This window comes from Marmota monax, unplaced genomic scaffold, assembly GCF_021218885.2.
Source record: "Marmota monax isolate L192 unplaced genomic scaffold, Marmota_monax_Labrador192_F-V1.1 WCK01_AAM20220418_F8-fsc00069, whole genome shotgun sequence".
Lineage (NCBI taxonomy): Eukaryota > Metazoa > Chordata > Mammalia > Rodentia > Sciuridae > Marmota > Marmota monax.
The window spans coordinates 2401821-2418623 of NW_026695243.1; the positions used below are offsets into that span (position 1 = coordinate 2401821).

Here is a 16803-nt window from a genome sequence, read left to right on the forward strand (position 1 = left end):
AAAAAACTTGCCACGGGCTGAATGAAATTAAACAGGTCCATTATCCAAAGTTCCCCTCCTTCACATTATGGTGCATTATTTTTATTTAATTACTAACTGCCTAACACCTCCACATATACAATTAAAAAGGCATAGAATCTATTCCTACACTACTTCCTTAGAAAAAGAAATATATTTGTAGAACAGAAACACCAGCTTAAAAAATGAATAATGTTACTAAATCATCAGGAGTTAGGTATTTTAACAAAGCCTTTTGTCTAATATTCTTAATTTAGCTGAAAAATGCAACAAATATAAATCATATTATGTAACAATTTCTTGTGGTAGAAAATGAAAAAGATTACCTTCTCAATATTAATTTGGTGCTTTCTTAACCTCTCCAGGTCTGTTGGGATGACTATCTTGGTGAATTTCTGGATAGCTGGTTCAAGACGGCGTAATTTTACTTTTTCTTCATCTTCAGACATCCTAGAGAAATGTTATGTCACTTTCACTTGCAGCAACTGTCTTCTCCTCTCATATAGAAAAACCTAAAAGGGAAAAATTTCTTAAGAATGTTTTTCAATCAGTTTTCATTATGTTTAAATCAACAGTTAGGTAGATTTATAATTTATCCTAAATATGTATTCAACTTAATGCTGAACTTGAGTTGACTTATTTTTTCTTTATGAAACCATGCATTTCAAAATATTTTTCTCTTTATGAAAGTTGTATATATTCACTCTAGAAGGTTTATAAATGAAATCTAACTAAAAGAAGACATTAAATGAAACTAACAATGATCTCTTCATTTTTAGTTAACTACTATACATTTCAGTGTATGTCTCTCCAAGCCTTTTTCTATGTAAATATATTTTATAAAAAGGAGTATGCAGTGCAAGGTTCATGTATCCTGGACATTGAATAACCTTTTAAAAAAGGAGTCAAACAGTGAAACTTTTTTTTTCACAATACCTTTATTTTATTTGTTTATTTTTATGTGGTATAGGGGATCGAACCCAGTGCCTCACACGTTAGGCAAGCGCTCTACCACTGAGCCACAATCCCGGCCCAAATGGTGAAACTTGAAGGAAAAAATTCATTCTAATATTTCTGCTTGCATCAAAATGTGCTTCTAATGTCATCAAAATTTAAATATGTAATTATATATTTCAAATATATTAACATGCAGAACTCTTCCCAGGGATGTCCTGTAGATCTACACTTCCCATTCTGACAAAGTGATTAATATTGATTGCAACTGACTCAAATAATCAGTGACAGAATTGTATTAAGAATTAGGTTTCCTGACACTACAATGAGAGGATTTTTCTATTTCATCATTTTTCTATCATACCCAGGAAGTCCAAGGGCCAGGATAGGAGAGGGAAGGGGCTAGAAGTGAGCAGGCTCCAGAAGCTAAGCCTTGTTTCAGCTGCAGAAAATTTATTTACATCTATTTTATAAATTGGAGCTTATCACATCTTATGTGAATTAATGGGTTCCATTGCTTAGCCAAATTTGAAAACCACTATTGTACACCATGCTTACATGCCATCTCAATAGATACAACCTTTCCCATATTAAAAAAAAAAAACATATATATATATATATATATATATATATATATATATATATATATATATATATATATATATATATATTTAAGCTGACAAGGTTAATACCATTGGCTTATGGTGTCAGCCCAGGGTTCGGAGAGTTAGGAGTTCACATTTAGACTTTGTGCATCCCTGTTATCTTTAGAGTCCATTGCTTTCAAGAGATCTATTACCCCCCCAAAAAAAACATCAAGAGCTACTACTCTAAATAATGTCTATTTTTCTTCTTTCTCTCACAGCTGAAAAATCTTCAAGTGTTGGTTATAAAAACTGCCTTCACTGCCTATCCACTAGTAATCTGGTTCTTATGTCTGACATAAGTTTTTAAAAAGAAAATTTCCAAACACCAGAAACAAAGAGGGCAAAACTGCTGCAGTAGTGAATGGGAAGTGGGAACATAAAATTAATTGTCAAAACAGAGAGTCTACAAATCCAATAAAATAGGAAAATTTATAGCTAAGAGACAAGAAATAAAACCTCAAAAGATGGATTAAACAGTAAACTATATAGCTAAAAAAAGAAGTATTGATTGAAAGATATCACTTAGAACATAGATGAATAAAAAGATGAAGAGATTTTAAAAAGAAGATAATGGACATAAAGGATAAAATGACAGGATCAAGAACAAATAGGGAATAAAGAAAAGAATGAAAATAAATTATTCAAAGAGAACATGCAGAGAATCAAGATTGTAAGACCTCAAACTGGAAAAACACATTAGCCCAAGTAGTATAAATAAAAACCAAACATACCTAAACATATAGAAAGGAAACTGAAGAATACCAAGGATAAAGAAAAAAATCTTAAAAGAAAACTAGAGATATAAGTCAGATGAATGTAAACAACAGAAGCAGAAACCTTTTTATAAAAGCAACATATCAAAAAATAGGAATATCTTCAAAGTACTGAGGAAGCTGGTATATACCTAGATAAATTATCATTCACAGTGAAGGCAAAATAATCATTTTCAGACATACAGAGACAGAGTTTATTACAAAACCCCTTATTAAAAGAATTACTAAAGCCATATTTTTTAGAAATATTTTTTAGTTGTAGTTGGACACAATACTTTTATTTTATTTATTTATTTTTATGTGGTGCTGAGGATTGAACCCATGGCCTTGCACATGCTATGCAAGCGCTCTACCACTGAGCCAGAACTCCAGCCCACTTAAAGCCATATTTTAACAATAAAGAAAACAAACTCAAAGGAGTAGAATGGCAAGGAGCATTGAATATAATAAATTAGTACTGGATATAATAAATGAGTGACTAAAAGAAGAAATGATTTATTCTGAATAACATGATTAAATATAAGAAAAATGTTCCTACGTGAATAATTTCCTATTATATGACTTTGTATAGCAGCAAAATATCATCATATATATGTGATTCATAATGTAATCATATTGTTAGCTACTTAGTTTCCCAATTTTCCACTATTATAAAGAATACAGTAATTATTCTCTCTACATATAGATTCATACTGGCACCTATGGTTATTTCTTTAAAAAATACCTAATAGAAATATTAGGAAGACACATTTTTTAAACATTAGATATTTATTTTTTTCATAGTTCTGGAGGCTAAAAGTCCAAGATCAGGTTGCCAATGTGGCTTTTTCTGATGAGGGCTCTTGGAAGACACATTTTAAAAGTACATTTACACACATTTTCCCAAATGTCCCAACGAAGATTGTGTCCATTTACATTTCCACCAGCAACATATCACAATGTCCATTTATCCACATTCCAACCAATTCACTTGGTATTTCCCTTCTTCTTAGATATCTTAGATATTTAATTGGTGGGGAAAAAGAAGTGTCTCACATTGCTTTAGTTTGCATTCATTAAATTACTAATAGGATTGATTCATTAGCCATTTGCATTTCTTCTTCTGTGAATTACCTGTTCATGTTATGCATCTGTTTTACTACAGAGAATGTCTATTTATTATTAACTTATAAAAGTCTATTATATGCCAAATATATAGATTATTTGTCTAATGTTAACATTTCCCAGTTTATTACGTTGCCTTTTGTGCTTTCTTCTACTGTGCAGATTATGTACTATAGGAAAATATCTTGAGGTCTACTATCATTCCTATTGAAGTGTTTCCTAATATAACCTGTTGCTCAATAGATGCTATCTGAACTAAAACATTTATTCACTATTTTAATCCTATCACCCAAACAGCAAAATATGCATAGCACATGATACACATCTTTAATTTGTCTGCCTTTAGATTCTTTCCCCTTTCCAACTTTTCCTATGAGTTATCACTAATGAAAATATATATATATATATATATATATACACATTTATAAGTGTACATATATATTTATACACACACACACACACACACACACATATATATAAGCCAATTGCAGTATCTTATCTCTCTACACAAAACCTTTCAGTATTCACTATTATCTGAATAAGAAAATGTTTATAAGTAGATCTGTCTTATCTGGTCAATTATTATCTCCATGTCTGTAATTCTAGTTTTGGAATGATGTTCCCTCTGTCTAGATATTCATCTGCCTCTAAACCTTATGTATCATTTAACAGATGAGATGTAACTCAAGTGATTCTGTCTTGTCTTCTACTAATCAGTTTGTGGTGTACTTAACAATCCCTTATTATTAACTATTTTGGCTTGTTATCATCATTCCTTCATTGTTGTATAATAGCTTTCTTTTTTGAATTCCAAATGTGGCATTTCCAGGTATATTGTATGATTTTGTCCCTCAGCTTTGTGTGTACAAGGAAAACCTATCTCGGCAATGGTGATCTCCCAGGAAAGACAATCTGTCTCCAAGAACCTCCCAAGAGGCTTTTCAACTCTTGGTCTCCTTCTAGCTAGTATTTTATAATTTTTCTCTACCATTTTCTATGTTTAAAGTTACAATAAAATTTCTTTATAAAACTAATAATAGCATGCAAATAATTGCAGATATCATGATGTTATTGGCACAGAATGTTTAGTGATCATAAAATAGCTCAAATGTTTGTTAGTTATAATGGGATGATCTTAATTCAACATCTAAATGTGATTTAAAAGTATGATTGAATAATGAATGAAAATATATTTTGCCATTTCTTGATTTTTCAGTCATAAAACTGTAATATTTATGGTACAATTAAAACATGAGGATAAAAAAATATTCATATTAAGAGCTCACCTGTGTAAAATATGTCTGAGAAAAGATAAAGCAATACAAAAAAGTGCCTAATCTCCCAAACTCCTGTAAAGTTGTTATATTATTTTTAATATTTTAATATTGTTTAATATTTTCAAAAGTGTAATAAAGTATTTGGGGTGATAAGATCATTCTTATGAAATTATTATGATTGTGATGGTACATACACAACTATAGGCACTTGTTAAAACCTACAGAACTGTACACTTCAAAGAGTGAATGCAAGTGTATATAAATTTAAAAACAAGAATAAGATGTGGAAGAAAACCAAAATGAAACATAAACTATTAAAAATATCATTAACTGTATTATAAATGAATAACATAGCTATGTGGAAACAGGGAATAAAACAATATAAGTAACTTCAGAAAACAATATTTTAACAAAATATAATAAGGCTAAAGACAAAAACAACTGCACTGTGTGCTAGTAAATTGGTTTCTCATAGGGATACAGATTAGAAATCCTGAAATTACTTTATGTGTATAATAAGATTGAACAAATAAGGAAATATTTCACATAACATGAGAGCCAGATTTTTGTCAGAGAAATAAGTTAAAAATAAGGGACAAAACTAGATGAACCTGGTGATGTCAGAAAAGAACTGGAATCATTGGGCTGAACCTAAAATATATATAGGTAGATAAAATACAGAAATAAATATAGATCATCTTGTGTGCATGGATGTGTAGATACATATACAGCTGTCTTCTAAAAGGCTCTAAAAACAATGACACCCTTTGTGTACAAGGAAAACCTATCTCAGCAATGGTGATCTCCCAGGAAAGACAATCTGTCTCCAAGAATCTCCCAAGAGGCAATTCAACTCTTGGTCTCCTTCTAGCTAGTATTTTATAATATTTCTCTACCATTTTCTACCCGACCAGGACTCTTCAGAGGTGTAAAGGTCATGAAAGCAGTAAAAGAGTGAGCAATTGTCATTGATTGGAAGAGATGAAGGAGCTATGACAACTAAATGTGGGGTCTTAGATTGGGTTCTGGACTACAGAAAGAACATTACTATTTAAAAAATGATGAAATCAGAAGAAAGTTAGGTGTTCAGTTAATAGTAGCAACGAGCACACCTAAAGTTCAGAAGTTGGTATCTAAACACCATTCTCCAAAAAAGAAACCTGATTCAGGGTCTGGGCAGGGACAACACAAAATGGATATGAAACATTTTATGATGCCAGAAAGAAATGACATTCTCAATAAAGGAGAAGAGCATATAAAAAGGGTACAGAAAGCAAACAAACAACAACAGCAAAAAACAAACTCACAATGGTCAAAGCTGAAACAATTAATAACAAAATAAAAGAAAAATAACTAGGTCTACACCGATGCAAATAAATAGCTTAACACAAATAAATGAATGGGGAGAATGTACAACTCTTTTATAGAAGAATTCCAATTAATAAATAAAGAAGAAATGAAAAAAGTAGAAAATCACCATTTAAACACTATGGTAATAATTACACCAATGGATGCTAAGTTTAGCAAGGGAAATTTGAGGAGAAACAGGATATTTGCATAATCTAAAAGTTTTCTCCCAAGATATCTATCTATTCATTATAAGGGGGAAAATCCAACCTTTGTAGTGGAGAATCCCAGCAGACACCATCTTAACTAAGTGATCAAGATTAACATCACAAGCCATAAATCATATCATGTACCCTGATACAAGAAACTAAAATGGGCACATACACTTTTTGTACTAACAAAAACATATGACCTTAATCTAATCATTACAAACCATGGGAAAAACACCATTTGTGGGGCACTCTACAAGATACCTGACCAGGACTCTTCAGAGGTGTAAAGGTCATGAAAGCAGGAAAAGAGTGAGCAATTGTCATTGATGGGAAAAGATGAAGGAACTATGACAACTAAATGTGGGGTCTTAGATTGGGTTCTGGACTACAGAAAGAACATTACTATTAAAAAAAAATGATGAAATCAGAAGGAAGTTAGTTGTTCAGTTAATAGTATTGTTTTGAGATTAATTTCTTGCTTTCGATTGTACTATGGTGCTTAGAATGGTGACATTAACAGGAGACTTAGAGAATCCTGTATTATATTTGTAGCTTTTCTGTAATTGTAAAATTATTTCAAAATAAGAAGTCTTTTCATGTACAAAAAATAATGTTTCATAGAAGACAGACAGAAACTTTTATAAGCCAAAGAACTGCAATCATTTCCTTGTAGGAAAACTTGGAGTAAGAGGTGCCAGGAGTGCACCAGGTGCTTTACAAACTTTATCATTTAGTGCTTACAACTAAAAGGGGATGGGTACCCGACACCCAAGTTCCTGATGATGAAAAAGTACTCAAAAACTAAGGAAAGTACTTAATAAGTTATTTATAAGTGAAAAATCCCATTTCCCAGAAAAAGTTCAAAATCGCTGGCAACACCATTCACCCAAAGTAATGAACATCTTCCCAAAAGTGATGAGCCTAGAGATCTCACATGTGGGCATGGTGGCGGCGCCTGATTTTCTCGGGCATGTCGCTCTGTGTTTCTCACTGATGCAAGAGGTACAGAATTTGGAGACAAAGGTTAAGGCCTTTGGTCCCACTCTGGAGTCTCCTCTCTGGGCCTTGGACATCGAAAGGAGGGAGCTAGGTGTGGGACCTTCTGGAAACGACCTCCTGGTCTGGCTGACAGGAAGCTCCGGCCTCTTGCTCCAATCCTCCCCACTGTACCCATGAGCGTCGCGTCATCCCTCGCAGTGTCACCCACAGCACACCTGGGTCACACTGGGTCACACACACCAATCACCCCAGCAGCGAAAAGGTGTGCGGTCGGGTCCCGGGACCCAGACGCGGGCGACCCTGGCGAACTGGGGCCCACAGTGTGCCACGGGCAGGGTAGACACCAGGTACTTCCACCCCGCAGTTCCAGGAGCCATCCCGTTCGCCCAGTTGGCGGCCTCCCTACACCCGCTTCCACCAAAAAACGAAACCGGGTGAGGCTCCGCCACTCCTTGTAGCCGAGAGGAGCCCGCGCGGTGCTCACACTTCCAACCTAGTGTCCCGCTTCCCGCCAGACGTCTCTCCCGCGCTCAGGGTCAGTGCCCCGCCAACATAGCCTGTCAGGTCCGACGCACCCGAGGAGGCCTCCCGAGAGAGCCCCTTACCTCCCGCCGGGGCGTTCGAGGCCGGTCGGTGCGCACGGCGCAGGCGCAGGCGCGGCGGGGCGGAGCGTCACCAGGGGCGGGGCCGGTTGAGACCCGCCCCCTTCGGTCCTTGGAGGCCGGCGGGGGGGCTGGATGGTGCGCGCGCAGTGAGTGCGAACGAGGGCACCCTTATGGACCACAACCTTAAAAAAAAAAAAAGTGATCTTGCTTTACAAAGGTGGGTTTGTGACACTGGAGCCGGGAAGAGATGCACCAGCGTTTTTCAGGTCTCTTTGTGTGGTATGTTGTAAGGCAGTTCACATCTGTATAGCTCTCTGCATTTTGCAGTTTTCCTGCATATTTTCCTCTGTCCTATCTAGAATTTTATTGATGGGATGGCCTTGTGTCTTGTTTTTTACACGTGTAGAAACGGAAACTCAGAAAGGTTGTGCCTTTTTTCCCGCCTCAAAGCCCTGTGAAGTGGACAAGGTAGGAGTGCTTATCTTAACTGCAACAGGCACAGAAGTGGAAGCTCAGACAAACTGGGATTTTCTCCAAAAACCAGTGAAGTGCTTAAGGCAACTGGCATTATTTCGGTTTTATAGGTAATGACTCTGAAGCTCAACAAAGAGTTTTAAGTGACTCACCGCAGTTCAGCTCCTTGGTGACAGAGCTGTACCTCCCAGCTGGTTTTTCTAATTTCCTTCTCAAGTTATTCCAGTTAGACCAGTTGCTACCACAAGAACAAGCAGGTGGCTGATTTTGAAGCCCTGTGCAGGTCATTGGTCCTCCTCTCTGGATGGCCTAACTTCCAGACCCAGCCCTTTTAAAATTATGTATCTGTGAATATTCAGATAGCTTGCTTAGAATGTATCCATTCTAAGCCTTGTTTTCAGAAGTCTTAAGGATGTTCAAGCCATTTCTAAGGAAATTCAGTTCTTAAGGTCTTCTATTGGCATGGGAATGGAGATAGAAATTGTGGACTACATATTAGGTGGCTAACAAAGTCTTGAAAAGCAATATCTAAGATAAAGCACAAAATTTCCTAAGCAGTTCGAATATTCTTTGGGGTTATACTGAATACTGATGCTTATGTTGCAATTAGCCCTAGGAATGACATGTTTATCAAAATTTAATTTTAAGGTGAAAATGGAAGTATTAAGCAATACCATGGCAAAATGTCTTTTAATGACCTTTTGGTCTAAAAGTCATTGGTGTTATTCTGAAATAGGATACCTCTAGTATAATAGGGAGATGTGGTACTCAAGAATTGTACATTTGAATCTGGCCTTCTAAATTGTTATATGTAGTTGCTATAAGGTAGATGTGTCAGGTAGGATAATAGATGTTTTTAACCTAACAGTTGGTTAACTTGTTTTACAGTCTTTAAATATTTGGACATATGGTTTGTTGACCTTTATATATATATATATATATATATATATATATATATATATATATATATATATATATATATATATATATATACTTTTGCCCTGGACCATGAAATTGTTAGTGACAGGCCTGTTCTTCAAGATGTTTTCCTGAGATCCTAACTAAACTCAGTAATGCCAAACAAAACAAAACAATAAATATGCATTTGGGGAAGAAAACAAAAAAAATTATTTTAAGTATTATCATTGCTTTTTTAGGAGGATCCGTGGGAATTAACAGAAACAAGTTCAATAAAATAGAGAAATAACTTTCCTAAATGATAATTGCTAATTTAAAAAAGGTAGTGGAGAGGGCTGGAGATGTAACTCAGTGGTATAGTGCTTGCCTAACATGTGTGAGGCATCACATACAAATACATAAAATAAAGGTCCATTAACAACAACAAAAAATTGTTTTTAAATGTAGAGGAGAAAAGATCACATTCAAAAATAACAAAATAAGGGCTGGGGATGTTACTCAGTAAGAGTGTTTGCATAGCAAGTGTGGGGCCATCTCTAGCATGGGAAAAAAAAAAGTTTATGTTTAGAAGCAATATAGAACCTATTTGAGGAATTGAAAAGCTAGATGGAGGGATGGAGGCAAAAGAAGGAAATACAAAGTGGTGTGAGGAAAACATATGGAGGGAAACTCCAAAAGCACGTACTGTAGTTGTTCCCATTTTACAGACTAGGAAATTGAGGCTTAACAAGAAATTTGCCCAAGGTCAAGGTCTCACATATTAGATGAATGGAGTAACCAAATATGCACTTTTAACCTTGTCTTTATATTTCCATTAAGGATACAAATGAAGACTCAAATATATGGAAAAACAATACACTTTTCCCCCTGGTTTAAAAAAAACAACAACTCAGTATTGTCAAGTTATCAGTTTCCCTAAAATTATTTTTAAAATTCAGCAAAATCCCCATCAAAATTTCATTATTATTTTTGTAATAAAACAGCTTTTAAAAATCCCAATTGATTTTACAACTATTATTCTCTTCTTGGAATGCCATTTTTTGCTTACTTACCCCTACCTCTTCTTCCCCTCCACTCCCCATCCCCACCCCCCCTTCCCCCCACCTCCCCCTCCACCCCCCACCCTCAACTCCAGAGTAAAGACTTTAGGACTCAACTTGAAAGTTTCTAGGTAGTTTTCCCTAACCTCTCAAGTCCAGGTTTAATGCTCCCTCATATGCTAATATTATAATCAATGCATAACTTTAATAGTATTTGTCATACTTAATAGAATTTCTTATCTTTGTGTCTGTCTCCTATTAGATTCTAAGTATTTTGAGGACAAATATATATTATTACTTAGAACTTAGCAGAGTTTCCTGGAACAAATAGGAAAACTATATATTTACTACATAAATTAAGAAGTAATTTTTCTAATATTACAGAGCAAGTATATGGTGAACCTGATGTCAACTTTAAATTTGGCACAATGATATGGTTCTAATAACTTATCCTCCAAGCCCATTCCTTTTCTAAGAACTGCTTTTATCTTCCAGATCTGAATGCCAACAGTTATGAGCCTCTGGTGACGATTTCACATAAGCATGAACACAGGCCCCTGACCAAAGCAAATTGCTTCAGGAGCAGACGTGAAACTCAAACTAGAATGATAAAACCTCTCTCTCTCTCTCAGGTACTTGGTATTGGGAGTAAGAATCTAACGTTAGCTGGTTTCCTGAATAAAGATGGTGACAACCGAGTGCTTGGTGGCCATGTGTTAGTGTGGGTACAATAATAGATACCATAGAAAGGGTCACATAAACAGCAAAAGTTTGTTCTGGAGACTAGACATATAAAGCCAGGGTCCCAGAGTGGTTGGGTTCTGCTGAGGGCTCTCTTCCAGGTTGCAAACTACCAACTGTTCACTATACACACACAGGGTGAAAAAAGAGGCCCAGAAAGCTCAACGGGGTCTCTTTTATGAGGGTACGAGTCCTGCTTAACACCCACAATACCTAAATACCTCTCAAAGGCCCCACTTCTTAATACTATCACATTAGGAAGTGAGGATTCAAATATATGAATTTGGGGAGAAGCCATAAAGAATCAGTCCATAGCACCATGTTTTTGACTCTATAGATTAGCAAATCAGGGAAGATATGTTGTTTATAGATAAATTTGTAAGTATGGAGAGGTAAATATATGTATATCCTAGGCAATAATTTTTTTTATTGTAGGTCATGTTAAATAGTTCTCCAGCCATGAATTATTAAAATATCTATTGCACTTCTGAACATGTTCTATTTCTTTGTGCATTTTATCACTCCACTATCAGGTCAACCAAGACAGAGGAAAGTTAAAGTGATAATAGCAGTTATGTTTGGGGTTAAATTAGCATGGGATGCTTTCTGAGGTACTGGAAATGTTCTATGTATTGATCTGGTATGATTGCATATGAGAAAATCCATCAAGCTGCACACTAAAGATATGTGTACTTCATGTAGGTTTACCTTAATAAAAAAAAAAAGGAAAATAAAGAACTATTTAAATCAATTTTTGATTTAAAACAAAATCTTTAATAATCAAGGAATATGTACTTCCTTAATATTGTTTCTATTACCTCTCTTTGAACGGTAGTGAAATAGCAGCAGTAATCCTTATCCTTTTTAAAGACCTTGACCGCTTTGAAAACATAATAAAAATCCAAAGAAGAAAAAACAAGGAGAGGAGGATGCTTAGAAGCAACAAAAAAGAAACAAGAGTTTGGAGTACTTTCAAATTTCTGGTTCTAGTTCACTGCTGAGGCTTAGCTGCATCTCTACATTTAGGTCTGGTTATACTCCCCAAATCTTCTAAAAACCACCCTTAGCTAACTCATATGAACTACTATTTTTTAAAATATATTCTTAAACTTTATTTTATTTATATGGTGCTGAGGATCAAACCCAGTGCCTCACCTGTGCTAGGCAAACACTCTACCACTGAGCTATAGCCCCAGCCCCTGAACTGCTTTTTTTTTTTTTTTAACACAATACCTTTATTTTATTTGTTTAACTTTATGTGGTGCCAAGGATTGAAACCAGAGCCTCACCATACTAGGCAAGTGCTCTACCACTGCCACAACCCTGGCCCCTGAACTGCTATTTTCAATCAAGAGAGTTTTAACAATTGTGGTTACAAAATCCTATTTGTTTTTACTATCTGATGAAACCATTTTTTTTCCAATTTTATTTCTTTCTTTTATTTTTTATTTTTTTGTTTTTAGGCGCTTAACCACTGAGTCACATCCTTAGCCCTTTTTATTTTTTATTTATTTTTTTTTAATTTTTTATTGTTTGTTGTTCAAAACATTACATAGTTCTTGATATATCATCTTTCACACTTTGATTCAAGTGGGTTATGAACTCCCATTTTTACCCCGTATACAGATTGCAGAATCACATCAGTTACACATCCATTGATTTACATATTGCCATACTAGTGTCTGTTGTATTCTGCTGCCTTTCCTATCCTCTACTATCCCCCCTCCCCTCCCCTCCCCTCCCCTCTTCTCTCTCTACCCCCTCTACTGTCATTCATTTCTCCCCCTTGTATTATTTTTCCCTTTCCCCTCACTTCCTCTTGTATGTAATTTTGTATAACCCTGAGGGTCTCCTTCCATTTCCATGCAATTTCCCTTCTCTCTCCCTTTCCCTCCCACCTCTCATCCCTGTTTAATGTTAATCTTCTTCTCATGCTCTTCGTCCCTACTCTGTTCTTAGTTACTCTCCTTATATCAAAGAAGACATTTGGCATTTGTTTTTTAGGGATTGGCTAGCTTCACTTAGCATAATCTGCTCTAATGCCATCCATTTCCCTGCAAATTCTCAGAGACACGCCGTCTGATAGAAGAAAAAGTTGGCTACGATCTACATACTGTGGGACTGGGCTCCAAATTCCTCAATAGGACACCCATAGCACAAAAGGTAATAACTAGAATCAACAAATGGGACTTACTCAAACTAAAAAGTTTTTTTCTCAGCAAAAGAAACAATAAGAGAGGTAAATAGGGAGCCTACATCCTGGGAACAAATCTTTACTCCTCACACTTCAGATAGAGCCCTAATATCCAGAGTATACAAAGAACTCAAAAAATTAGACAATAAGAGAACAAACAACCCAATCAACAAATGGGCCAAGGACCTGAACAGACACTTCTCAGAGGAGGACATACAATCAATCAACAAGTACATGAAAAAATGCTCACCATCTCTAGCAGTCAGAGAAATGCAAATCAAAACCACCCTAAGATACCATCTCACTCCAATAAGATTGGCAGCCATTATGAAGTCAAACAACAACAAGTGCTGTCGAGGATGTGGGGAAAAGGGTACACTTGTACATTGCTGGTGGGACTGCAAATTGGTGCAGCCAATTTGGAAAGCAGTATGGAGATTTCTTGGAAAGCTGGGAATGGAACCACCATTTGACCCAGCTATTCCCCTTCTCGGTCTATTCCCTAAAGACCTAAAAAGAGCATGCTACAGGGACACTGCTACATCGATGTTCATAGCAGCACAATTCACAATAGCAAGACTGTGGAACCAACCTAGATGCCCTTCAATAGATGAATGGATAAAAAAAATGTGGCATTTATACACAATGGAGTATTACTCTGATGAAACCATTTTAAAGTGGCATGGAACGTATTCACTGACTTTATTATTTAAACTTCCCCACTATCTGTTTTATTGTCCTCTGTAACCACAGAGACACAAGTGTGTGTGTGCACACACACACACCCCATCATCAAATGGTCTGTTCATATATGTTAAGATTATAAAGACTTTATATCAAACTGGAAGGAGTAAATATTGCAGGGAAACAGCAACACTAGGATTTTCCACTCATCTCTCATTCATATGTAAGAATTTAATAATCATTTTGCATTTAGAATAGCTTTTGTGACCAGACATCTAATGGTAAACTGATTCCCTTTTTCCCTTTTTCTAACCCCTTGTTAGTATGTTAGATCAGTTAGCTTAACTAGTCTCAAAACTTAGTGTGCCTAAGAATTATTGCATAAGGTAGAATTTATAAAGCCATGCTTAATGGATATTACAGGCAACTGAAAGATCTTTCAAAGAAAAATTAACCATGCAATTTTTGCTTTATTTGCCAATTTTAATTCCTCATACCCACAATCATTACCAACCCAACTCACCTTCAAAGATGCAATTTTACTTTAAACTGCATTTACAATTAGAACACAGTAAACATACTTCATATTAAGATTATACTTATTTAAACCTTAGCAATTAAAATCCATCTTGGAATTTGTAGTACCTTAATCATTATCACAAATATCAATGTTACAGATATATGTATAGATATACAAGTTAATAAGAAATCACATGAGCCAAATTCTTTCTCTCACCAATTATTCTCCTTCAAATATTCTTTGTTCTATCCAGATTGAGTCTCAGTGTTCTATTATTATTATTATTAATTTTAATTTTTCCACATTTTATTGGTGCATTGTAGTCATATATATCAATGAGATTTATTTTTACATATTCATATATGCACACAATATAATGATATAATTTGGTTAGTATCATTCCCCAGCATTTCCCCCACTCCCTCCTTGTTTCCTATCCCTTTCAGTATTCTTTGTCTCAATCTTTTCCCCAGTTGTACCTTGTGCCTTCCACCTGGAATATTCTCCGTCAATTGTCCCTCCTTCTTTGCATGTCCAAATCCTGTTCATCTGTCTATGTCAGTCCCAAATGTTTCCCTTTGTAATATTTCTAGGATTTCTAGATTTAATGTCTCCTTCCTCCAAATGACTTATAATGTGAACTTTTCTTGACACATTACTGCCTATAATTTATTACAGTAATTTAGTATATGTCTTATTATCACTCCAGTGCTTTTCAACCTTTCAACTGTCTGTTTGAAGTAATCATAGTAACGATATATTAGCTGATCATAGTATATGGATAACTAAAACGAATGGCAGCAATGTTTTTAAGGAATGGGAGGGAGGAATTGGAATACTTTGTTAGAAGATACCTACACTGTGATATGTTGTTATTTGAAAGTGGACTTTGATTAATTATAAATATATGTCGCAAGTAGAGAAATTACTAAAACAATTCCAAAAACAAGTATAAGCCAGAGAATATAGAAAAGGATGGGAAATAAAAAGAAACAAAACCAGGTGCAATCAATAGAAAATACTAGGAACATGTTACATATTAAATCAGATACATCAAAAATCACTTTAAATATGAATTGTCTATACCATTTTGGGGTCAATTTGATTGTCAGAGTAGATAAAAAAAGAAAAAAGCTAATTATGTGTTGTTTACAAGAAGCCCATTTTCAATATAAAGACACAGATAGGTAAGAAGTACTGGAATGGAGAAAAAAATACCATTTTGTATTCATTGTCTATGGCTGCCATAACAAAGTACCACAGTCTAAGTGGCTTAAAAAGCAGAAATCTGTCTTCTCAGTCTGAAGGCTAGAAGTCTGAGATCAAGGGGCCACAGGATTGGTTTTTAATTTAATTTATTTTTCTGAAGTCATTGAGAGAAGGATATGTTCCAAATCTCTGTCCTTAGCTTGTAGATAGTCTCCACACTATCTTCTCTCTGTTCATGTCCGTGTCCAGATTTCCTCTTCTTATAAGGACACCATTCATAGTGGATGAGAACCCACCCTAATGACCTCATTTTAATTTAATTACTTCTTTAAAAACCCAATCTCTAAATACAGTCACATTCTAGGGGTACTGGGGGTTGGGACTTCGCATGAATTTTTGAGACAGTCACAATTCAGCCCAGAATACATGCTAAGACTACTCAAAGAAAGCCGAAATAGCAATAACAATTTCAGACAAAGCAGACTTCAGAACAGGGAAAACAATCAGGGACCAAGAGGAGCACATTATCTAATGGTAAAGGGCTCAATTATCTGGGCAAACATAACAATCCCTTAATGTATACACCAGTACCTAACAACAGAGGCAAAAACTAAAAGAACTGTGAGGAGAAAGAGAGCCTCTTACAGATAAAGCATGAGGGCAACAGAGCAAATATTAAGTTCATGTAACCTGCCATTTCTTCCAGAGGCAGCAGGATTGTTACAGAAGAACCAAGTGACTATAACAAAGGGCAAAATTATTTCTGAGATACCAAATATTTCTGGGTTCCTGTTGGAGAAGCTGCCGGAGCTCTCTTTTACAGGATTATAGAATCTATCCTAAGTCTTTTGACAACTGACACTCTCACCAGTAAACCTTTTAATCCCCCAACTAGTGGAATACATTTAAAGAATTGGAAATCAACAAAATCCACAAAGAGCCCCACCTCCCCTCTTCACAGCCCAGCAAGCCCCAAATCCCATTGTCAGACTCCTTAGGGGATTTCCCCGCCCCCCTTTCCTGGGCTTCAATGGTTTGAGAAGCTTTTTGAGTGATATTTATATTTCTTCTAGCCAAAGATACATTA

The 16803-nt window shown here is 35.5% G+C and overlaps 1 protein-coding gene across 2 annotated transcripts in view; it reads right to left on the bottom strand.

Annotated features, from left to right (window-relative positions):
• Stx17 (syntaxin 17) overlaps positions 1–7999 on the bottom strand; it is a 64127-nt gene extending 56128 nt beyond the window's left edge. Inside the window, exons 1-2 of one of the 2 annotated variants that reach the window (XM_046457297.2) lie at positions 7937–7999; positions 345–530 (exon numbers count right to left, since the gene is read on the bottom strand). In XM_046457297.2, coding sequence (XP_046313253.1) covers positions 345–467 — 123 coding nt within the window. In that variant the 5' untranslated portion in view covers positions 468–530; positions 7937–7999. Of the gene's footprint in view, positions 1–344; positions 531–7546; positions 7889–7936 lie in introns of those variants that run through there. The other variant, XM_046457299.2, reaches the window with a different exon arrangement.
• Between the last annotated feature and the right edge of the window lie 8804 nt (positions 8000–16803).